We start from the raw sequence: 21,281 nt of genomic DNA on the forward strand, positions 1-21,281 counted from the left end.
AGCTAGGGATCAGAGGCACCGAGAATAGTGTCTGGCACACAGTAAGCATATCTTCAAGAAGCGGCAGCATTACTAAAGCTACATGTCTCTCTGTCACCATGGATTGAGCAGGAGGGCACACTTAGGCATTTCCTACTTGTGTCCTGGCACCTGAAGGCCTCTCCAGAAGAGTAGGAAGGGGCAGAAAACAGACAGACAGGCTCTGCCACAGAACCCTACTGGCCCTGCCTGGTTAGGGACAGATTCTTTGGCAAAGAGAGATTCTTGGTTAACTTTTGGGCTATTTAAGAGCACTAATAAATATGTGGAAAAGTGACCTAATTTTGCCTTTTTATGAACATTTATTTTTAAACTGTGAATTTTGTGACACACCCTTCCCCTCCTCCCCCAAATAAACATTCTTTGTTATAGAATTTCTGGAAAGAACAGAAGAAAATTGAATCAACAAACAAAATCACAAATTTCACCCATTTCACTAGTGAACATTTTCATTGTTCATCTAGAAAAAAAACTACATGTTTTTTTAAATTGTGAAATTATTTGCATTTTGTTTAACTTTTGCCTGCAGCTCCAGCCTTTTACAGTGATTTTCATTTTGAAGGTCAAAGTCTGACCTTTCAGACAAAAGCTTCAAGTATGAAATGGTCCCCTGGTTTGGGTGTGGCTTCTTCTAGACTGAGCTCCAGGCGGTGAATATGTTGGCCAACGTGTGGCCTATAATGCCTCTCAGCGCCCTGCTGGGGCTTCTGCTCTAAGTAAGGACTGGCTTGAGACAGGTAGTGTGGCTCCAACATGTGATGCTCTGTTTAGATCTGGGTGATCCTAACACTTCCCAAGTGTCCATGCCGACAAGGTGTTCAGATGCATTATCCTCCAGCCAGTTCAGCGCAGCATTACTGGAAACAGAGGCTCAGAGAAGGGAAGAGACTTGCTCAGGTGACACAGCTAGTGGTGACTGAGGGTCTTGACCCCAGATCACCTATCTTGGGCCCCAGGAACTCCAGCATTAAGACCATGTACCCCTCCCCTGCCCTTGCTGTGCTCTATTCCCTTCTGCAAGCTCATAGCTGCTACTTGCACACCTCTGGGGTGGGGAGCTCACCACCTTTTAGGGTCATCTCTGCCATCACTAGACAGCTCTTCCAGACAGGCCTTTCTCTCACTGAACCAAACCCAGCCTTTCTGTTTGCTCTCATCTTCTCCAACTCCATGCCCAGAGACACAGAGCACAGTTTCTCTCCCTGATCTGGGACTACCCTTCAAATATTTGGAGAAAGAGACCCTCCCAAGGCTGTTCCTTTTCAGACTGAAAATATCAGCTTCTCCAAATATTTAAGAGATTAATGGCAAAATTAGTAACAAGGGAGGAAAACAGTTTTAGTTAGGATAAATTAAATCAGTCCCATGACTCCAAAGGCCCTGAAATATGAGGTATGCCTGATGCTTGTGGTTTGATCATAGCGGTATACAGGCAATATGTGTTGCTTCTTTATTTTCCCTTCATTTCAGAAGGAGATCCACTCCCAGTCCATTTCTTAGGGCTGGGTCCTGGCCTGACTTCTCATCCTTCCCTATCCCAGTCTTTAGTCACCATCCACAAACTGCTGAATCCTAAACCTCTATTTTCAGCTCAGATGTCTCCCAGGAGTGCCAGATGGACACACTGAGCTGTGTCTGTGAACTCAGCCCTTCTACTCTAGAACCCAATATTGGACTCATTGCTCATTGCTTGTCTCATCCACTAACATGTGAGTTCCCTAGGGCAGGGCTGTGGAGCTATAGTGCTTTGAATGGTGCTTGGCCCAGAACAGATACTTCAGAAAGTTTGTTAAAAGAATTAATACATGCTTCTCCCCCTCCACCCACCCCCTGAAACCTGCTGCTCTTCTGGTATTCTCCAACTTAAAAAATAGCACCACAACTCAACACCAGAAAGACAAACAATCCAATTAAAATTGGGCAAAGGACTTCTCCAAAGCAGACATACAGATGGTCGTATTCATATGAAAAAAAATGCTCAACATCACTAATCATCAGAGAGATACAAATTAAAATTAAAATCCCCTCACACCTGCCAGAATGGCTACCACCAATAAATCAACAAACAACAGGTGCTGGCATGGATGTGGAGAAAAGAGAACCCTAATACACTTGGTAGGAATGCAGACTGGTGCAGCCACTATGGAAAACAGTATGGAGTTTCCTCAAAAAATTAAAATGGAACTGCCTTTTGATCCAGCAACCCACTTCTGGGAATCCTATATAATAAAAGGGTAATATGCAAATAGATCAAACGGCAGAACAACCGAACAACCAATCAAAGCGTAATATGCTAATGATATGCTAAGACTGCTCAACCGCTCGCTATGATGTGCACTGGCCACCAGAGGGCAGATGCTATGACCAGTAGATTAGCTTGCTTCTGGGGCCCGAATGTGCACTGATGGGTTCCCTCAGCCTGGCCTGCACCCTCTCGAAATCTGGGACTCTCCGAGGATGTTGGAGAGCTGGTTTCAGCCCAATCCCGCAGGCCACTCCCCTCAGGAGGGCACCAGACGCAGGGCTCATGGCTGGTGAGTGCTGCTGCGGCAGCCAGCGCAAGCCTCTCCCTATCAGAATTGATTGGGTGCGAACCGTGGCAGGCACAGTGGGGCCGGATGAGTGGGAGCGGTAGGTAGGAGCTGCAGGCAGTGTTGGACTGCGGGTTTCTGCCGATCCTTGCAGGCCATCCAGAGGGACCCCACCTATGCAGTATATAATAGGAATTTTGAAATACCAATCAGAAAGAATATATGCATCCCTATTTTCGAGCAGCATATTTACAATAGCCAAGATCTGGAAACAGCCCAAGTGCGCATCAGTAGATGAGTGGATTAAAAAGCTGTGGATACATTTACACAGTGGAATACCACGTGGCTGTAAAAAGGAAGGAACTCTTACCTTTTGGGACAGCATGGAGAGCTAGAGGTTATAATGCTAGGCAAAATGAGCCAGTCAGAGAAAGACAAATACCATATGATCTCACTTATATTGGAATCTAATGAACAAACTAACCTGACAAACAAACAAACAAAAATAGAACCAATATCCAAGCATTGTCCACAATGGGAGACTTGGTACCACCTTTATTCTTCTGCATCCCTCACTCCGCACATTCTTAGTCTGCCAGTTGTACCCCTTAAGTTGCTCTTTGATCCTCCCACTTCTCTCCATGTCACACCGTCTTCTAGTCCCAGCCACACTGTCTCTCTCCTGGACCCACCCTCCACCTCCACTCCAACCCAATAAAACAGCCCACTCAGTGCTCACTGCCCTGTCTAATCCATTCTTCAAGTTGTGGTAGGGGAGATCTTGCAGAAATGCAAGATCGCCCCTGTCACATCTTTGCCTAAAACCCTACTCTGGCTCTGCATTATCTGTAAGGGAAAAACCAAACCTCTTCACAGGTCCTGCGAGGCCCTCAAGACCCCTTTCCAACTGTCCTCTGCTGTCTGGCTAGGCTGATCTCCCTGCCTGCACTCCTTCCCATCTGCCCTTCCCCAAGCCCAGCACTTCAGATCTCTCTGTGTCCTGGGAGCTCCTCCACTGCTGCCCTGCCCGCCACCTCCCAAATGCAATTCTCCAGCCTGGACCTTGCCCCTGAATTCCAGACTCACACATCCATCTCCCAACCAAACTCGTGACTCCTGCCCCACCCCCCAACAATAACACCCTGTCCTTCCTGAACCTCCCCATCGCTGTCTATCTCACTGAGCAGACTCAAACCTTGAAACCACCCTGGCTCCTCTCTTTCTCTCACATTCTGAATTATGTTAGCTTTACCCTCAAAACACAGTCCTCTCCCGCCCTCTTCCCTCAGCCTCACTGACAGGCCCTTCAAGTTCTTTCCCTAAGGCCTTTGCACTTACCATTTGTTCACCTTGAATGCGATCCTCTCCTCTCCTCTCTGACAGCTAAGCATCTTGTTTCCTCTATTCTCAGACCTCACTGTCACCGCTTAGAGGAGCTTTCGCTGATGAATTTGCCAGCCACCCTGCCCTGCCAGCACCCCATTCTCCTGATCCTGTCTTGTCTTTCCATCTCGTCATCTGACCCATTTGATCTATTTGTTTGTTTGTTTCCTGGTTGACCCTGATAGAATGTAAGCTCTCTGAGGACAGGGACTTGTTTGTTTATTGCTGTATTCCTGGCATCTCAAAACAGTGCCTGGTCCCCAGGAGGTATTCAATCTGTATTTGTTGAATGAATGGATAAACTTTAGACTTACTACTGCCTTTAAAAAAAAAAAATTCCTAGACTAGATGGCATCTCCATTATATACTTTTAGCACCCTTTTATCTCCTTTAAAACATTTGGTGCAGTTGTAATCAGATAATTGTATAATGTAAGCTCTATCCTGTTCACTCCTGTGTTTTCAGTCCCATGGTAGACACTACATAGTTGTTGAGTGAATGAATGAAAGCAGACCAGATGTTATTTGGGAAACTGACCAACCAGTTGATGCTTGACAGAGGGACTAAGCCCTGGGCATAGGGATGCCTGGAGTTTAGTCCTATCTCTCCTACTAACTCACTGTACGACCTTCAGTTAGTGACTGTCCCTTTCTGGGCCACAGTTTCCCCAGCTGAAAAATGAGGAGCAAGATCATGCTACTCAGGATGAGCCATTAGGCCAGAAGGAACCACTTGGTTCCTAGAAATCAGTACCCCTTGGTTCCACAGCCGGCCTGTGGCCTTGGGCAGGACAGCGGGGCTGTGCTGGAACCACTTGGTAAAAAGTTGGCCTCGGGAACTCTGCTGGCAGGCAGGGTTCCTGGCAGAGCCAGACCTTCAGTTTCTTGGCTGAGTGAGTGGGCAGCAGGCGGAGTGATTGATCTTCCCCCACTGGGCGGTCCTGGCCATAAATCTCACTGGCCCAGTGGAGTAGCCTAGGACCCAGGAGTCACAGCCAGTACATTCCAGCTTGGCTGGCTCTGAGGGCTGCTTTCTGCCCCTGCTAGCTCCCAGGCACAGGGCTCTCTGTAGGGGGTGAGCACCTATTCAATCTGACCATAGTTCCCAGCTCCCAGTCCTAGAAAACTTCTGTCTAGAGCATGCCAATCTTTCTCCATGGGCATTGTTTTCTGCCAACCTGCCACAGGCTCCCAGGTGGGTCAGAACTTCTTAACCCTTTTTGTGCCTTGGGCAGTTTGGGGAAGCCTATGGTGGCGGGGGAGAGAGAGAGAGAGAGAGACATTGATTGGCTGCCTCCCACAGGCACCACAACTAGGAATCGAACCTGCAACCTGTGCATGTGTCCTGACCGGGAATGGAACCAGCAACCTTTTGGTGCCCGGGACTACACTCAACCAACTAAGCCACAGTGGCCAGGGCCAGAGTGATGTTTTTAAATGCATACAATAAAATGTGTAGCATAGCAAAGGAAATAAATTTTATTGAAACACAGTTACCAAAATATTAAAAATATAAGTTTGTAATATAGTAAGTTATGTGTATCTTTATACTGTATTAAATAATAAGATCTAGCAGAAGGTCCAGTGACTGTTATACTTCCATAGTGATGAGCATACATGATATCTCCAGATATCTGCTACAAATGTATGGCAATATGAACATACCACAAGGACACTGTGGTTTGTTGCCTTCATTCTTAATGGAAGAAAATGGTAACTTTCAGTTAGAGGTTAGTGAATAACAGTTGTGATGTATTCACCATGCAAGTCCATGAATCTCTGAGTTCTGCCCACGGGCCCGTGTGAAGGGATTGCTAAATGAAGGGGAGCCAGGTGGATGAAATGCTGAGTCTGCGGGGAGACACAGTCCACACCGGCCACTTCCTCAGAACTTGACTACAATACAAAAATCTCCCATAATCTGTTAACAGAGTCACAGAATCACAGGCTTCCAGAGTGATGTTTTAACATGCATACAATAAGAAACCAAGATGGCAGCATAAGGTATACACCTGTACATGCTGCCTCTCACAATCACACCAAAACTGCAACTAAAAGACAAAATGACTATCACCCAGAACCACGGGAAAGCTGGCGGAGTACAAATTCTACACCTAGAAGGAAAGAAAAAAGCTCATTGAGACTGTGTAGGAGGTGCAGAGGCGCAGAAAAGCAGAGGTACAGAGGCGCGCAAATTAGGCTGGTGACTGGGTGCGCTGTTTCTTTCAATTGGAAGGGAGATACAAGCTACCGACTGCTCTGAACTCCAGCTTCCAGCGAAACTCTGGGGACCCAGACTCCTACGGGGAGAAACTGGACTGTCTGGCATCGGGTCGGAAAGTGAGGGTGGCTTTCTTGCAGAGGTGCGTGCAGGAATCATTGTTTACTGTGCTGGGGTGCGGGACACGGAAATGTGGAAACACAGAGACGCAGAGACGGCTGACTGGCAGCCATCACTGTTTGCCACACCCTAGTGATTCCCTGAAACCCCGCCCCACCCAATTTACAAACCCACCCAAGCTGTGTGCTGCGGCTTTTGCATATGAATGGCCTGCCCTTTCTCAGCTTAACCTAACAAATTGCAGCTGGGTCAGACATCTCCAAAACTTCCAAACCCCAAACAAAGAGGAGAAATCTGCAGATCTCGCTGTAGCTCCTGCTGGGTGGCCTCAGACAGTAGCTAACCTGCACCTCCTTGGAGATCCAGGAGCCAGTGTACCTAGCAGTCAGTGTGAGACGACACCATATTTCAGCTCCTCACATCCATAAGTGACACATTCAAGAGGCAGACTCAGTGAGCACCAAAGCCCCACTGAAGCAAGTCCTGCCCCATAAGTGTGTCTCCAGCACAGCAGTTCTTCCATTATAGACACAGCTGATCCTCACAGCCAATTGGCCTGGAGGTCAATTCCTCCCACTGTACCAATAGCAATCAAGGTTTAACTACAACAAGACTGTGCACCCAGACCACAAAGGGGTGCACCAAGAGTGTCCACCTCAGGTGATTGGGGAGGCTGAGCTACTGGGCCCTATAGGTCACCTAGCACACAAAGCCACTCTATCAACACAGGGAAGGAGCCAAAATGCGGAGACAAAGAAACATGTCACAAATGAAAGAAATGGAGGAAATCAAACTACTGGACATAGAGTTCAAAACCACAGTTATAAGGTTACTCAAGAATCTTTTAGAAACCACCGAGAAACTTAGTGAGATCTCCAAGGAGCTTAGTGAGACCTTTAAGGATCTTAATGAAAATGCCAAAAAAAAAAAAAAAAAAAAAAATGGAAAAGGACCAGTCAGAAATTAAGCATACACTGTCTGAAATAAAGAATAATGTACAGAAATCCAACAGTAGACTAGAGGACCCCAAGAATAAAACCAAAGATTTGAAATATGAGGAAGCAAAAAACACCCAACCAGAAAAACAAAAAGAAAAAAGAATCCAAAAATATGAAGATAGTGTAAGGAGCCTCTGGGACAACTTCAAGTGTACCAATATCTGAATTATGGGGGTGCCAGAAGAAGAGAGAGAACAAGATACTGGAAACCTATTTGAAGAAATAATGACAGAAAACTTGCCCTACCTGGTGAAAGAAATAGACTTACAAGTCCAGGAAGCACAGAGGACCCCAAACAAAAGGAATCCAAAGAGGACCACACCAAGACACATCATAATTAAAATGCCAAGAGCAAAAGACAAAAGAGAGAATCTTGAAAGCAGCAAGAGAAAAACAGTTAGTTACCTACAAGGGAGTACCCATACGACTGTCAGCTGATTTCTCAACAGAAACTATGCAGGCCAGAAGGGAGGGGCAAGAAATATTCAAAGTGATGAATAGCAAGAACCTACAACCAAGATTACTCTACCCAGCAAAGCTATCATTTAGAATTGAAGGTCAGATAAAGAGCTTCACAGACAAGAAAAAGCTAAAGGAGTTCATCATCACCAAGCCAGGATTATATGAAATGCTGAAGGGTATTCTTTAAGAAGAGGAAGAAGAAGAAAAAGGTAAAGATAAAAATTATAAACAACAAAGTGACAACAAATACATATCTATCAACAAGTGAATCTAAAAATCAAGTGAATAAAAAATCTGATGAACAGAATAAACCGGTGAATATAATAGAATCAGGGGCATAGAAAGGGAGAGGACTGACAATTTTTTGGGGGAAGGGGGTGTGAGGGGTGCGGGAAGAGATTGGACAAAAATCTTACACCTATGGATGAGGACAGTGGCGGGGGGTAAGGGCATGGGGTGGGGGGGTGGAATCAGGTGGAAGGGAGCTATGGGGTGAAAAAGAGGAACATCTGTAATAATCTGAACAATAAAGATTTATTTAAAAAAATAAAATGCATACAATGAAATGTGTAGCATAGCACAGGAAGGGCCAGACCCCTTATGCAGATGCTCCTCTTGCATGACCTGGCTCTTTGCTTCTGCTTGCACACCTCTAGGAATGGGGAGCTCACTCTCACTCTGGACTGGATAGCTTCAACGTCTCTGAGCTATGACGACATACAGAGATGAATCAGACCTAGGCTCTGTCCCCACAGCTAGAGGATATAGAAAAAGAAGCATCCAACTAGCGCTAAAATGCTTTATTTACTCAATCATTCTCCGAGCTTCCACTCACTGTCAGGCTAGAGGTGGGTACTGAATATACTGAGACTTACTTTCATAAAGTATTTTCTGGGTGTGTGCTCAGGCATGGTGCTCTGTACCTGGGGAGACAGACAAGTGAGGAAACACGGACATCAATATGTAATTGCAATTTGTGATAATGGCTGTACAGAGATGAGCAGGGAGGACTCACAGAAGAAGTAACTGCAGATGGGGGAGAGGAACAGTGAAAGAAAGCCTCTTGGTGAAAGTAATATTTAAGCAAGACTTGAAGGATCTGCTAGCATCTGGCTGGCAAATGGGATGGGAAGATGGGTGCAGGCAGAGGGAAGAGCAAGTATGGAGAGGCCTGATGCAGGAGACCGCTGGGCTACTGTTAGGACTGACAGGAGGCATGGGGGCCAGATGAGGCTGGAGAGGAGGGTAAGGGCAGGTTGTGGGGTCTTCAAGCCCAGGGTAAGGAGTTTGCATATTATCTTTAGAGCCATTGGAAGCCCTTGAGGAGTTTAAGCAGGATCTCTTTGAATGAATAAAGCAAAGTCTCCAGGTGCTCTTAGGCTTGCAGCAAAGACATTAATGAGACAAAATATTATACAAATGAGCAAAAAAAAAAAAAAAAAAGCTTTTATTTTTGTGCTCTCAACACCTTTCTTGAATGCACTATCCTGCTTTCTCTTGCTACAACCAGTGTGGGATGGAGCTGGACTCTGCCACCTGCTGGCAACAACTGGAATGTCAGGCAGGATGAGGTGGGGCAGAAAGGTGACTGGGGGAAGTCTAGGCCCACTTGGGCTTTTCTGAAGGGTAAGCACACAAGGATAAGCTACATGGAGGGCCTAAGAGAGCCTCATGATTCAGGATGGCGGAACTGGGCTGGGAACAGGAGGAAGGAACTGAGCATTGATGGAGCAGCAGTTCAGAGATGAGGACACAGGGTCCAGCCCTATGGGGCTGCTGAGGTCTGAGTCCAGATTTTGGCTCTAAGCCAGACCACTAGGGGCCCAACCTGTTGCCATGGGGACCCAGGGCTGTGTCCATACAGATGGGGAGATGACCCCCCTCAGTTGTATGAGGACACCCAGAGAGCAGGGACCAGCCTCAAAGCCAGTGTCCACCCACACTCCCCTTTCCGGAACAACTTGTTTTGCTCTAAAGCTTGGGACTTTGACCTGGGAGGTGTGTTTTCCTCCTGTTGGTCACCTGATGTCCTTCCTGCTTATCCCACTCTCCAGCCCCAAAAGCATGGCCCAGGGAATCCTTGTACTTCCCCAGGTTTTTTAGGGAAGTGGGGGTGCTGCTCAGGTAAGGGAGGCAGGACCTGGGACTTGGGGACTGATGGGAGAGGCTGGGCTGCTCTTGTGAGTCACTGGCTGGAGGGGGCTCACAGCAGCGACTTTCCTATCCACGTGGTCTTGGATTCTCCTTTCTGAGTTTCTGGGACACCCCTTCTTCTGGGGTTTCCTCCTCCTGCTCCATCCTGACTCCTCTTTCATGAAAGACCCTTATGTGTCCTGGCCTTTCACTGCTTCCCTCCTTACCCCTGCTTCTCTCTCTCTCTCTCTCTCTCTCTCTCTCTCTCTCTCTCTCTCACACACACACACACATAGCCTGGGAGACTGGCACTCCCATGTTTCAGTTACCCATGCTGTACCACAGAAGGCTCCTGGATCTAGCTCTGTATTCCTGGGATCTGATTGCCTTCTGGACCTTTCCCTCTGGAGGGCCAACAGGCACCATGAGCACAATACTTCTAAGCCTGTAGCTCATCATTCCTCCCCACGTCCCGAAGCTTGCTCTGCCTTGTCCTGGGCACCACCTTTCACCAGCGACCCAAGCCAGAAACCAGGAGTCACCCTCAGCTCCTCCTTGTTTCCCACCCACTCCCAGCTAGTCACCATGTTTTAGCAGCCACGGCCCCTCATAAAGAGGGCTCAGATCTATTCCTATTGCCACTCCCTGGTGCAGGCCACAGCCCTGTTGTGTGGCTCTTGTACAGCCTCCCCTGTTCTCTCTTTCTCCAATCTTTGCATTCCCCTTTCATTCTCCACTCTCTGTCCAGAGGTGTTTTCAAATGCAAACCTGACCGGACTCCCCTGCTTAAAACCCTCGAAGAAGGCATTGTGGATGTTTGTTAAATGCAACCCCATTCCTTGCATTCCAGTCAGTGAACCTGTGGCTGTTCATTAACATGCATGGTGTCGACTCTAGACAAACTTTGTGCCAGAAGATTCTGAGGACACCAAACTGGGATAGGGAGGCAGAACAGGATATCCATGTATGGAGGGGCCACTGGACTGTAAGCCAAGCCTCCCTGGATCACTTTGAGACACCCCATCTTTGAATGGAAATGGGCCCACTGCACTGCCATGTGCACACCCACACCCATGCACATAGGGGAAGCAGGGATGAGGCGTAAAGTCTGAGTGTTGGCCCTAGAAGACCTGTCCTGCAGGAGAAAGGACCTGCCCAGGAGGTCCTATGAGCAGCAGTCTGGTGGCTTCTGGCCAGGGTAGCTGTGGAGGGGTTTCTAACTCATGCTCTGGCTTCTGGGGACCCCCCCACCTTTGAGAATTTGCCCCTGTCTGCTGGCTCCTTCTTTCTTGGTGTCTATGGAACTGCATTCTCAGCATCTCTGGCATCCTGTACTCCCGGGGCTTGGGGGACAAGGAGACCCAGCGTAACCTTGGCCCCAGGCCTCGACAGGCACTTGGGTCATTCTCAGTTCCTGAGCTGGGGCCTAATGAACTCCATGTGATTTTGAGGGTTGAGGCCCAGTGGTTCAGAGCCCCATATTGGACCTTGACACCTGAGGGTGTCCTTCCCTTGCCCTCCACAGCCCAGCTGTGATCCCCCACTCGTCTTCCTGTGATGGGTGGAAGTGGGCCAGAGGTATGCGGAGACACTTCTGACCAAGCCCAGATCTTGTTCCAGGGAAGCTCCACCCAGATCCCAGGAGCCACATCTGGGGCCAAGAGGAAGAGCTGAACTGAGCCAGGTCAGCGGGGCTGGATAGAGAAGGCTGGGGCCTGGGAACCTTAGGCCCTCTGTCGTGACCCCCATGGGAGAGGGTGGATTTAGAGAGCTACTGTGCAGCACCAGGCATAGATGGACAGAAGCCAGGACAGTGAGTCAGGACTGTGTCCCAGGACTGGGTCTTGGCTGAGTAGGGACAGGTGAGAGGAGAACAGGAAATAGATCAGGCTCTGCGGGAGGGGTAGCTTTGACATTTCCCTGGCCTCTGGGGTTTACCTCACTCTCCCCCAGCCAACCAGCAAATTTCTTAATCCTCCTGTCTGCCTTCTGAGGGGCCCTACCCAATGGGCTCATTCAGGGCAGAAGCAATAATGTGTCACTCTCTTCCCAGAGACCAGCCTCTCTGCCAGGAAGGGGAAGCTGATGTAAAAACTGTGGGGAGGCCTTGGGCTTGGAGGTGAGATCCCGACTCTCCCCACATTCCCCTGGTCCGTAGACTCACTTCCTTAGCCAGACTCTGAAAGGTGACCTCACATGCCAGCTCCAGTGGGCTGGGCACCCTCCAGGGAGGCAGGCCTGACAGCTCATTACCATGGGAGGGAGGGCAGTTTCTCTGCCCTTCCCTCCTCCTCCCACTTTGCCTTCTTCCTTACCAGCTCCTCTCCTCCAGGGCCAGATTGCGAGCTACGCTCTGGCTGATCTCAGCACACACCCACAGACCTCACAGATTCCAGCAGCCCAGGGGAGTCCCGGGAGCTGCCTGCAGCCATGTCAGCTCTCAGCCTGCTCATTCTGGGCCTGCTCTCCGCAGTGCCACCCGCCAGCTGTCAACAAGGTGAGCATAGGACTGGCCGCCGGGTGGCTGTGGTGCAGAGGGCTGGGCTGGGTGCTGGTACCCAGGTGTGAATGAGGGGTGTCTTCTGGCCTCTGTCACCACCCTTGACACCTGCAGCTCGGACAGGGGAGCAGAGACTGGAGTCGTGGAGGAACCTCCAAAGGCCGAGAACTTGGAGCCAGATTTCTGCCTGAGACTCTTTTCCATGAGTGAGAAGTGCAAGCAACAGGGAAATGTTTGGTCTAGGATTGGGGAGAGGAGTTGAGACAAAAGCTCTAGGAGCAGGAATGTCCCTAGAGATAGCTGGGTCCTGAGAGCAGGGTTTGGGCTGAGTCACTTGTGCCAGGGGAGGGGCCGAACTGTCACTTGTGCCCATGGCTTTGGCATAAATCCTCATTTTAGTTTCCTGGGCTTTGGTAGGGGTTAGTGCTCCAGTGTGGCCCCCACCACGTACCTGAGTTCTTTGTCCAGCTCTGCCTCTGTCTTGCTGTGTGGCCTTGAGCAAATCACTACCCCTCTCTGAGACTCAGCTTTCTCATGAATAATATGAGGACAATAAAGCCGCCCTGCCTACCTACCACTGTGGCTGCCGTGTCAGGGGCGTGGAAGAGCTTGGCACCAGTGAGGTACCACACCCCAAGATCTGGTGTCTGCCCTGCACTGTGAGGCTACTTCTGCAGCCTAAATCTGGACTCTTCTCTCCTACCCCAGGCTCTTCCCCTTGCTCTGCCTCTCACCCCAGAGCCACATGATGTGTCTGGAGGGAGTTGGCTGCCTTGTTCAGAGGAAGCAAGGAGAGGCCCCCCAGGGCTTGAGCCCTAACTCCCAATCCTTGAGCAGCCACTAACCTGAGGAAACAATGTGTCTAAACCATTGCTTCTTAGGGAAACAATGAGTCCAAAACATTGCTTTTTGGCAAGTATGGAACTCAGGGTAACCACACTGTGAATCCTCTGTTACCCAAGGAGAGAAGCAAGATCTGACCTGGCCATAGGCCAGAGAGTTCCAAAACCCCGCCTCCTTCCCAATACCTGCCGGCTCAGAGGGAGCTGAGAAGAGGCAGGGCCTTCACTCCTGCAGGAGGCTGTAGGGTAGACTCAAGGAAGGACTTTTGAGTGAGAGTGAGTCAGAGTGATATTTTTGATGCCCAGCCTGGCACCTCTAAATAGATGATGGCACTAGGATGCTGGTGTTTGGGCTGGAGGCAGGACCATCTGAAGCCACCTGCTAGCCTCTGTCCCCTCCTGAGACTTCTACTTGCTGCTGCATGCATGTCCTCTGTGGGGCCAAGCTCCTCAGGCTCATGGAGCAGAGTGAAGCCCAGGAAGTTAAGAGTCCTTTGGGGCTGCCAGAGGCTGAGAACAGAGACTTCTGAGAAACCTTGAGGGTTAGAGGTGGTGTCAAGGGTTAAACATAACCCTTAAGGGTCAAAAGGCAGAGATGTGCATGGATGGGGCCTCACCCCCTGAGCACGTGGCTGGAGGAGCTGAAAGGGGTCAGGTTTTGAAGCTTCCTTCCTGGCCCCCAAGACCCAGAGGAGAGCCCCTCTGTCTCACGTTTTGTCCCACCCCTCTCTCTGGGCACCTGGGCACCCATAGCTGAGCAGCAAGCCTATTTCTTATTCCCATGCCCCACCCAGCACTAGGAACCCTCCTGCTACAGAACAGGATCTTCCAGATGCCAGCCCGGTCTGTCAGCGCTGGGCTGCCCAGCCTGCTGGGAGCCAGGGAGGAGGGTTGCCACCCCTGGCTGGCAGGCCTAGGCCGGCTGTGCAGGGGGCTGCCCTTTGGTCCCTGTGGCCCAGACACTCCCTATGGGGCCCTGCAGGTGACCCATGATGAGGGAGCTCTGAGCCGCCTGGATCTCAGACACAATATTATGAAGCCTGTTCTGTCCTCAGCATCTCATTCCTCCTTTGAACTACTGTCTTCCTTCCTCCAAACCTCCACTCCTTTCTTCAGCTCAGTGGAGTGTCAGATGGGTCCTCCTTCCCACCCCTGCCACCCAGAATGTCTCCTCTGGCCCTGGTAGCTGGCTGATGACATCTAGCACAGGCCCCAGCCCTTGGGGTGGGAGGCCCTTCCCCCTGCTCTGTTCTCACAGCCCCACTGTGGCCAGATCACTGTAGCACCCCCCACCTCCCTCCTCCAGGCCTGGGGAACCTGCAGCCCTGGATGCAGGGCCTGATTGCCATGGCCGTGTTCCTGGTCCTCGTTGCAATCGCCTTTGCTGTCAACCACTTCTGGTGCCAAGAAGAGCCGTGAGTGCTTCCTGGGGACCCTGGGGGCTGGGCCACCACAGGCAGGGTGTCCCCAGGACCATGGCTACTGGTCCAGCAGAAACTCTGCGTCCAGTCCTCGCATGGTGTAAAAGGGACACTGAGGCTCGACGTCTTGGGCTACAGCACCAGCTCACTGGCTCCCAGACCTGCCTGTGAGGCCCCACTGCTCTGTGTTCACTCACTGGGAGGGTTGGGAAATGGCTCCTCTTCTCCAAGTCTCATCGATTCTATCTGTATAGTTGGGACAGTCGCCCGGCCCACGATGGGGGCTGTGAAACCTGTGGAAAGGAAGGCTCTGTCCTTCCTGGGGTCAGCTGCTGTGCCACACATGGGGGTACAGAGGGGCAGTGGGACAGACACCCCCTGTGCTTGCAGGCTCCCCACTGGCAGGGGAGGCAGATTTGAAAGTAGCCGGCAGAGGTGCAAGTACTGCCACTAAGGGGAGAGCAGAGTGCGGTGCAGGCCTGACCCGTCTGGGGAGCAGGGGTGGTCCAAGAAGGTCTCCACTGCACCTTTACCCTAAAGCCAATCTCAGGATAGGGTGGCCTGGAATGGAGACTGGAGTCAGGGAAGAGTGCCCTGGGGTCCTGAGTTAGGGGCAGGGCACCGAGGTAGAGGGGCTCAGCTGAAATCCGGCCCTCTGGGCATTTGCCAACCCCGGGGCAAGGCTGCAGCTGCCCCAGCTCTCACCCATATGGCCTGGGGCCATGGTGCAAGCAGTAGCCCTGCATGGCCCACTGAGAAACACAACATCGCATGGGTGGAGAGAGGGATGGAGAGGTCCAAGATAGGCCGGTGACGAAGGCGCGGGCCCAGGCCAAGCAGACCCCTGCACAGCAATGCACTGAACCGTGGGCTTCTCCCTAGTGCGGTGGGGATCTAGTGCAAGTTTGCAAGTGGTTCTGGTTGCCCCACAGTGGCCATGTGCAAGGAGAGCAATGTGGAGGCTGGGCATGAGGTCAGGAGAGAGTCTGGATGATGGAGGTGACAAGGGGATGCAGAGAGGCGACAGGTCTAGATTGTCTGCTGCCTAGGAGTCAGACCCCCTGGGAGATGAGGGATGGAGACAGCAGCAGGCAAGAGGGAGGAAGGACAGGGAAACATTTAGGCTTCTGACAGGACCACTCCTGAGACACAGAACACAAAAGCAGAACTGGGGCACTTGCTGAGTTTAATTTGGGACACAGTAAGTCTGAGCAGCCTGTAGGATGTCCAAGGGAAGATGAGCAGCAGTAAGGCTCCCTGGGGCCCTCTGGAAAGCTGTTTCTGGGGAGGTGGGACAGAGGCCACACTCAGGGGGTTTAATCCTATATAATAAAAGGCTAATATGCAAATCGACCAAACGGTGGAACAACAGGTCGCTATGATGCGCACTGACCACCAGGGGGCAGACACTCAACGCAGGAGCTGCCTCCTGGTGGTCAGTGCACTGCCACAGGGGGAGCACCGCTGAGCCAGAAGCCGGGCTCATGGCTATTGAGCACAGAGGTGGTGGCGGGAGCCTCTCCTATCTGTGCAGTAGTGCTAAGGATGTCCGACTGCTGGCTTAGGGGAGTGGGCCTAAGCCATCAGTCGGACATCCCCCGAGGGCTCCCAGACTGTGAGAGGGCACAGGTCAGGCTGATGGATTTCCCCCCGCCCCCACCCCAGTGCATGAATTTCATGCACCGGGCCTCTAGTCTTTAATAAGGGGCCAGGAGCTTTGCCCTTTCTCCACTGACCCCAGCTCTGTCTTCAGTGGCTGGTGACCATGATGCTCCTGCTGCCTGGGAAAGTGTGTGGACATCTTGAGCAGACCCCGAGTCCTGGGGCTGAGCTGAGCCAGAAGAGAGGGAGGCTGCCAGTCTTGGGCTGGGACCTGAGGCTCCCACTGTGGAGCAGGCAGAAAGGTGTGAGGGTCCATGGAGTGGGGCCAGAATCAGGTGCGGCCAGGGGCCTCGCAGGGGAGGGCAGCAGCCTCTGCCCTTGGACTTGTGAGAACCAGAGCCCAGACAAGGCCTTACTGGACATGGGGAGAAGGGGGTATGAGAAGGGAGGGGATCCAGAGAGCTCTACGGATGAATCCTGTCCCCAGGGAGCCCGCGAACATGGTCGTGACCGTTGGCAACAAGGAAGATGGGATCTTGGCAGGAATGGAAGGAAAGTACTCCTCGATGGCGGCCAGCTTCAGGTGAGGTGCTCCAGGGGCTGGGCCATCAGGACCAGATGCTTCTGCCACAGCCTGAGGGGAGGATGGGACTCCTGTGGGGAAGGGTTCAGTGAGGAGAGAGGGCACAGCGAGGGAACTGGTGAGCGACGGGGGCTTGATGAGAACCGCAGGTCCATGGGGACAGGACCCAGGAAGGGGATAGGGACTTGGTGGGGGAAGGGGTTCAGTAAGTGGATTGGGGCTCAGGAAGATGCAGTGGGGAAAAGGGGCTTAACTAGGGAAAGGGACTCTAAAGAGAGGAGTGGGGGGCCTCTGTGTGGGAAGAGAGCTCAGTGGGGAGATGGCCTCATTAGGGGGCTCAGTGGTGCCTGTGTGGAGGGGCTCAGTGGAGGGGGTTCAGGGAGGTGGTAATGAGGGACCTCCAGTGTCAGGTGCACAAGACCAGATGTGGTCAGGGGAACCCCTTCTGGGATTCAAAAGTCTACTCTGAAAGATATTGTTCTCACAAGTGCAGGATGGGGCAGGGAGAAGGCGATGGGAGGGAAGGTGTAATGATCCCTGTTACCCTCGTTCAGGTCCGATGAGCATGAGAATGCCTATGAGAATGTCCCGGAGGAGGAGGGCAAGGTCCGAAGCACCCCCATGTGACTCCACTTGCCGGTGGCCCCCAGCGCTGATCTTGGGCGCCTGTAATCAATGCCATGCCTCTGAGCAGGAATCTACAGTAACAGGCTGACTTCTCCAACCACACCCCACCCCACCCTCCCTTGAATCATTCTGGCCAACTTCGGAACTCAGACTGTGCCTGGGTTGGGGCTCCACTGTGATTCTGAGGTCTCCTGCGGGGGGGAGTCTCCCACTCAATTCAATTCAGGAGACCCTTCTGAAGGAGACAGTCAGCTTAGCACCTCCCATCCTGCCTACATTTCCTCCCCTCACTGTGGAAATGGCCTTATTTCTGTGAATAAAGACTTTTTGTACTTCTGAGGCTCCTAGGGCCCCCCCAGGCAGCACCTACCTTGCGTTCTGCATCATGACAATCAGCACCAAAGCTGCTCTCCAGGTGGCTTTGGACAAGGGTTACCCAGGAAGCCCTCTCTGGGAGGCCCCATGGGGCCAGGGAGCTCACCACTCCACCCTTATTCCAGGCAGCACTAACCCCTCCCACTGGCTTCCATGCTGCCTGGCATTGTGGTGGGTTCACTTATCTCTCACCCATTCAGCTCCACCCCACTCCACAAGCCTCTCTGGGTGGGCTTCCTGCATGGGAAGCACCAGGAAAGAGTCTTGGATTGGGGACTTAGGAAGCCCAGATTTGAGAGCCCGCTGCTCCACCAACTTGCTGTGTGACTTTGGGAGAGTCACTGCCCTCTCTGAACTCAGCTTCCCTTCTGTGGCTGGTTTGGCCAGTCTCACCACAGAACCAGTCCTGGGGTGGGGGTGAGGGGGTGGAGTCAGACTCCTGGTGAGAGTGAAGCAGGAAGGAGAGAGAAGAGGCATGGCTTAGAGCCGCTGGCTGACCTTGGAGGCCCCTCACTTCTGTGACTGTCATTCTTTTGGGAACAGCCTCTGTCTCTCTGTCTGGGGTGACAATCTGAGTCAGACTCACCCGGGAGCACCCCCCCAGATGCAGAGGAGTGGGGCTGCAAGGTAGGAGGCAGACCACTTGTCCCCAAGATCTCCCTCTGCCAACTGTTCCAACCTGTCACAGCGTCTTCCCTTCAGCGTTATAGCCATTCCTCTGCTGTTCTAAGGCTTCACTCAAATGCCCTGGGAGACCCATCTGAAATCCGGATTCTCCCTTCTCTCCTCACTGGGGTTTGCAGCCTGCAGCAATGGGAGGAACCCGACAGAAGGACGCAGGGTCTTTGCCCCAGGCTTACCCTTTCTCTGCTGTGTGGACTTGGGCAAATCTCCTCTCCTCTCTGAGCTTCAGCGCAGTGAATTGTGGCTGTAGCTCTTGTGATCCCCCCTCTAGGCTTTTGCTCAAGTGATGATTAAGATGATTTTCAACATCACTTCCCTCATGCTCAGAGTATCATGAGCAGACATACTGCTTGTGAATTGTACTTCAAGCAGCCACCACCTGGGCGGATACCTTCTCACCCACCTCTGCTAGTTTCAACTCTGCATATTCCTTTTTTTCTTGGCCCAAACAAGGTTGGTCTTCCTCTAGGAAGTCTTCCTTGATTAGACCAGAGGGCAGAGCTCGGGGACTGGAGAGAGGGAGGTTCCTAGTGGGCAGAATACCTCTTCTTCCTCTCCAGCCTCAGGTCTGGACCTTTGGCTGCCTGGATCGGATTCTCCTTGCATGAAGCTACATTCCCTGTCACTGCTGCCCCCAAGGTGTCCCGAGGGTGGGGTGGGTTTGAGTCTGGTCCTCCCCAGGCCTGCTAGGGCCCAAAGGCAGAGCCACCACTCCTGTGTCTCCCTGCAGCAAGTGAAGCCTGCGCCTCTCACCTGTTCGATTTTACCAGGTTGAATGGGCTCGCAGGGCCCTGCCCAGATTCCTGGGCCTCCTCAGCCCCTCCCCATGCTGGCAGGACCAGGATGGTGGGAACTCTGGGGGTCCTTGCAGGTGCTGGGCTGGCACTGACCTTTCTACACGCCCCCCCCCCCCCCCGCCTTGTTCCTGCCCTCACAGGGGGCAGGGGGCAAGGGGCTGCCGGCCCCAGAACTGCTGGAGCCCCCAATCGTTATCGCTAGTTCCCACCTGCCCGACTGGCCAGATGAGGGAGGGAAAGGAGTCTGGGCTCGGGCCAGGGCGGCGCTTAATGACCCTCCGGGGGCCTAATCTCAGACAGGCAGCCGCTGAGCGGCTCAGGCTTGCTCCTGGAGGAGGCTGATAACGTACCAGCTGGGCCCCCCACCATCTATCCGGGCGGCACAGTCCGTCCCGAGGGGGCGGCGCTCACGGGGCTGGGGAGGGAGCCCGTGGGCTGGGACAGAGCGGGAGGTGCTCTCTGCGCTCCGGCCCTGGGGGGGGGGGGGGGGGAGGGGATTCCAAGCTCCGGAGTGACAGATGAGGGGGCGGGCCCGAGACCGCGGAGCGGTGGGGTGGGCGCGCAGGAAACCCCAAAAGGCCGGTGCTCCTTTACGCCTTCCCGCTTCCTTCCCACTCTTTTCTCCCCATTTAGGACCTCTCCACCCAGATCGGCTCTCCCAGCCTTTATCGACCTCCGATCTCCATCACTGTTTCTGTCTCTTTCTGGGTGCGTCTCTTGGCCTTTGTTCTTATCTTTATCTCCTTGCCTCGGCCCGGTCTCCCTTGCTCCCTCCACCTGAGCTCAGCGCTCACCGTCCCCCTCCCATTCATCCTTTATTTCCAGCTGGTTCTCCCCATTGCTCCCCTCCCCAACCCCACCCGCCGCCTATGCCCATGCTGCCCTGATGTGACCCGTGGAGGGGAAAGTCCCCTCATTGGAGTCTCCCTTCTTTGTGCCGCATCATTCCCCCCCCCCCACCCCACCCCTCCAGGTACTCTCCAGACAGAACGCTCAAATTGCCCACACCCTAGCTCTAGGACCAGCAAGCTCTCTCTTATTCTTGCTCCTCCTACTTCCTGGAATAGGACTTGCACCTTTCTTTTTCTTCCCCTAACTAACACGTGTGAATTTCACAGGGTTACATAGTAGATTACACCCAAATTCAGGCACTGAAGGCTCCACCCAGGGACTGCATATCTAAGGCAGATTGCAGCACAGCTTACTTCAGTTAGACTCCAAGAGGAACTTCCAGCCTGGAGTTCTATCTTGAGTGTCACCTGTTATATATGAGTGCCAGGCCATCGAGATGATTTTCAAGATTACTTCACTTATGCTCAGGGTATAATGAGCAGAAGTACTACTTGCTTATTGTGCTTCCAGGAGCCTCAGATCTGGACTACTGCTGGGCAGTATCCTCTGGCCCAGGGTAGAGGTGAGGTGTGGGGTGCAGAATGTTACTGGGAGGTGATGTGACCCAAGTCACACACACTCTGCCCTGTCCCCTTAGACCCACCTCACAGGTGAGTCAGATGGCTGGAGCTGTCAGACTTGTTCTGGGACCAGGGCAGGAAGCACCTGCCTCCCCTCCAGATCTGACCAGGAGCCTGGACCCCCCCTCCCGCCCCCCTCCTTCCAGTTTTCAGTCCTTGGAAGTACACACAGTGGCGAAGTCTTTGAGCTTGAGAGTCTTGCAGACTCGGGTTCAGATTCCAGCTGTGGTCCTCACTGCTTGTGGGACCATTCAGATGCTCCACTCACTTGTCAGCAAAACTGGTTCTGTCAAGTCTTCCCTGCTGGGTTGCTGAGGGGGGAAAGGAGATAATGCATGTTACTATGGCACCCAGGACTTGCCAGAAGACCATCTAGGCCCAGCTTAGATGTCACTTCTGGGAAGCTCCTCCCACCACCCTGAGCTAGGTGCTTCGTCTGGGCTCCCCCAGCCTCCCCCCAACTTGCTGTCTGTTTACTTGTCTTTGTCCAGC

At 52.4% G+C, this 21,281-nt stretch overlaps 1 protein-coding gene across 10 annotated transcripts; it reads left to right on the forward strand.

Moving 5' to 3' along the window:
• Positions 1-9,798: 9,798 nt before the first annotated feature.
• On the forward strand, positions 9,799-17,829 carry PDZK1IP1 (PDZK1 interacting protein 1). 10 transcript variants are annotated; one of them, XM_080655469.1, is made up of 7 exons: positions 9,799-9,877; positions 11,412-11,570; positions 11,940-12,005; positions 12,219-12,383; positions 14,535-14,643; positions 16,739-16,834; positions 17,389-17,828. In XM_080655469.1, exons 4-7 carry the CDS (start codon positions 12,317-12,319, stop codon positions 17,459-17,461), a joined length of 345 nt encoding a protein of 114 aa, XP_080511595.1. In that variant the 5' UTR covers positions 9,799-9,877; positions 11,412-11,570; positions 11,940-12,005; positions 12,219-12,316; the 3' UTR covers positions 17,462-17,828. The 10 variants fall into 10 exon arrangements, with proteins under 10 accessions (XP_080511595.1, XP_080511594.1, XP_080511590.1 ...); XM_080655460.1 differs by having other exon boundaries at positions 9,806-9,877; positions 12,205-12,383; XM_080655468.1 differs by lacking the exon at positions 11,940-12,005 and having other exon boundaries at positions 11,507-11,570; positions 17,389-17,829.
• The last annotated feature ends 3,452 nt before the right edge of the window (positions 17,830-21,281 follow it).

The sequence above is a fragment of the Plecotus auritus genome (assembly GCF_963455305.1).
Source record: "Plecotus auritus genome assembly, chromosome: 2".
Taxonomy (NCBI): Eukaryota; Metazoa; Chordata; class Mammalia; order Chiroptera; family Vespertilionidae; genus Plecotus; species Plecotus auritus.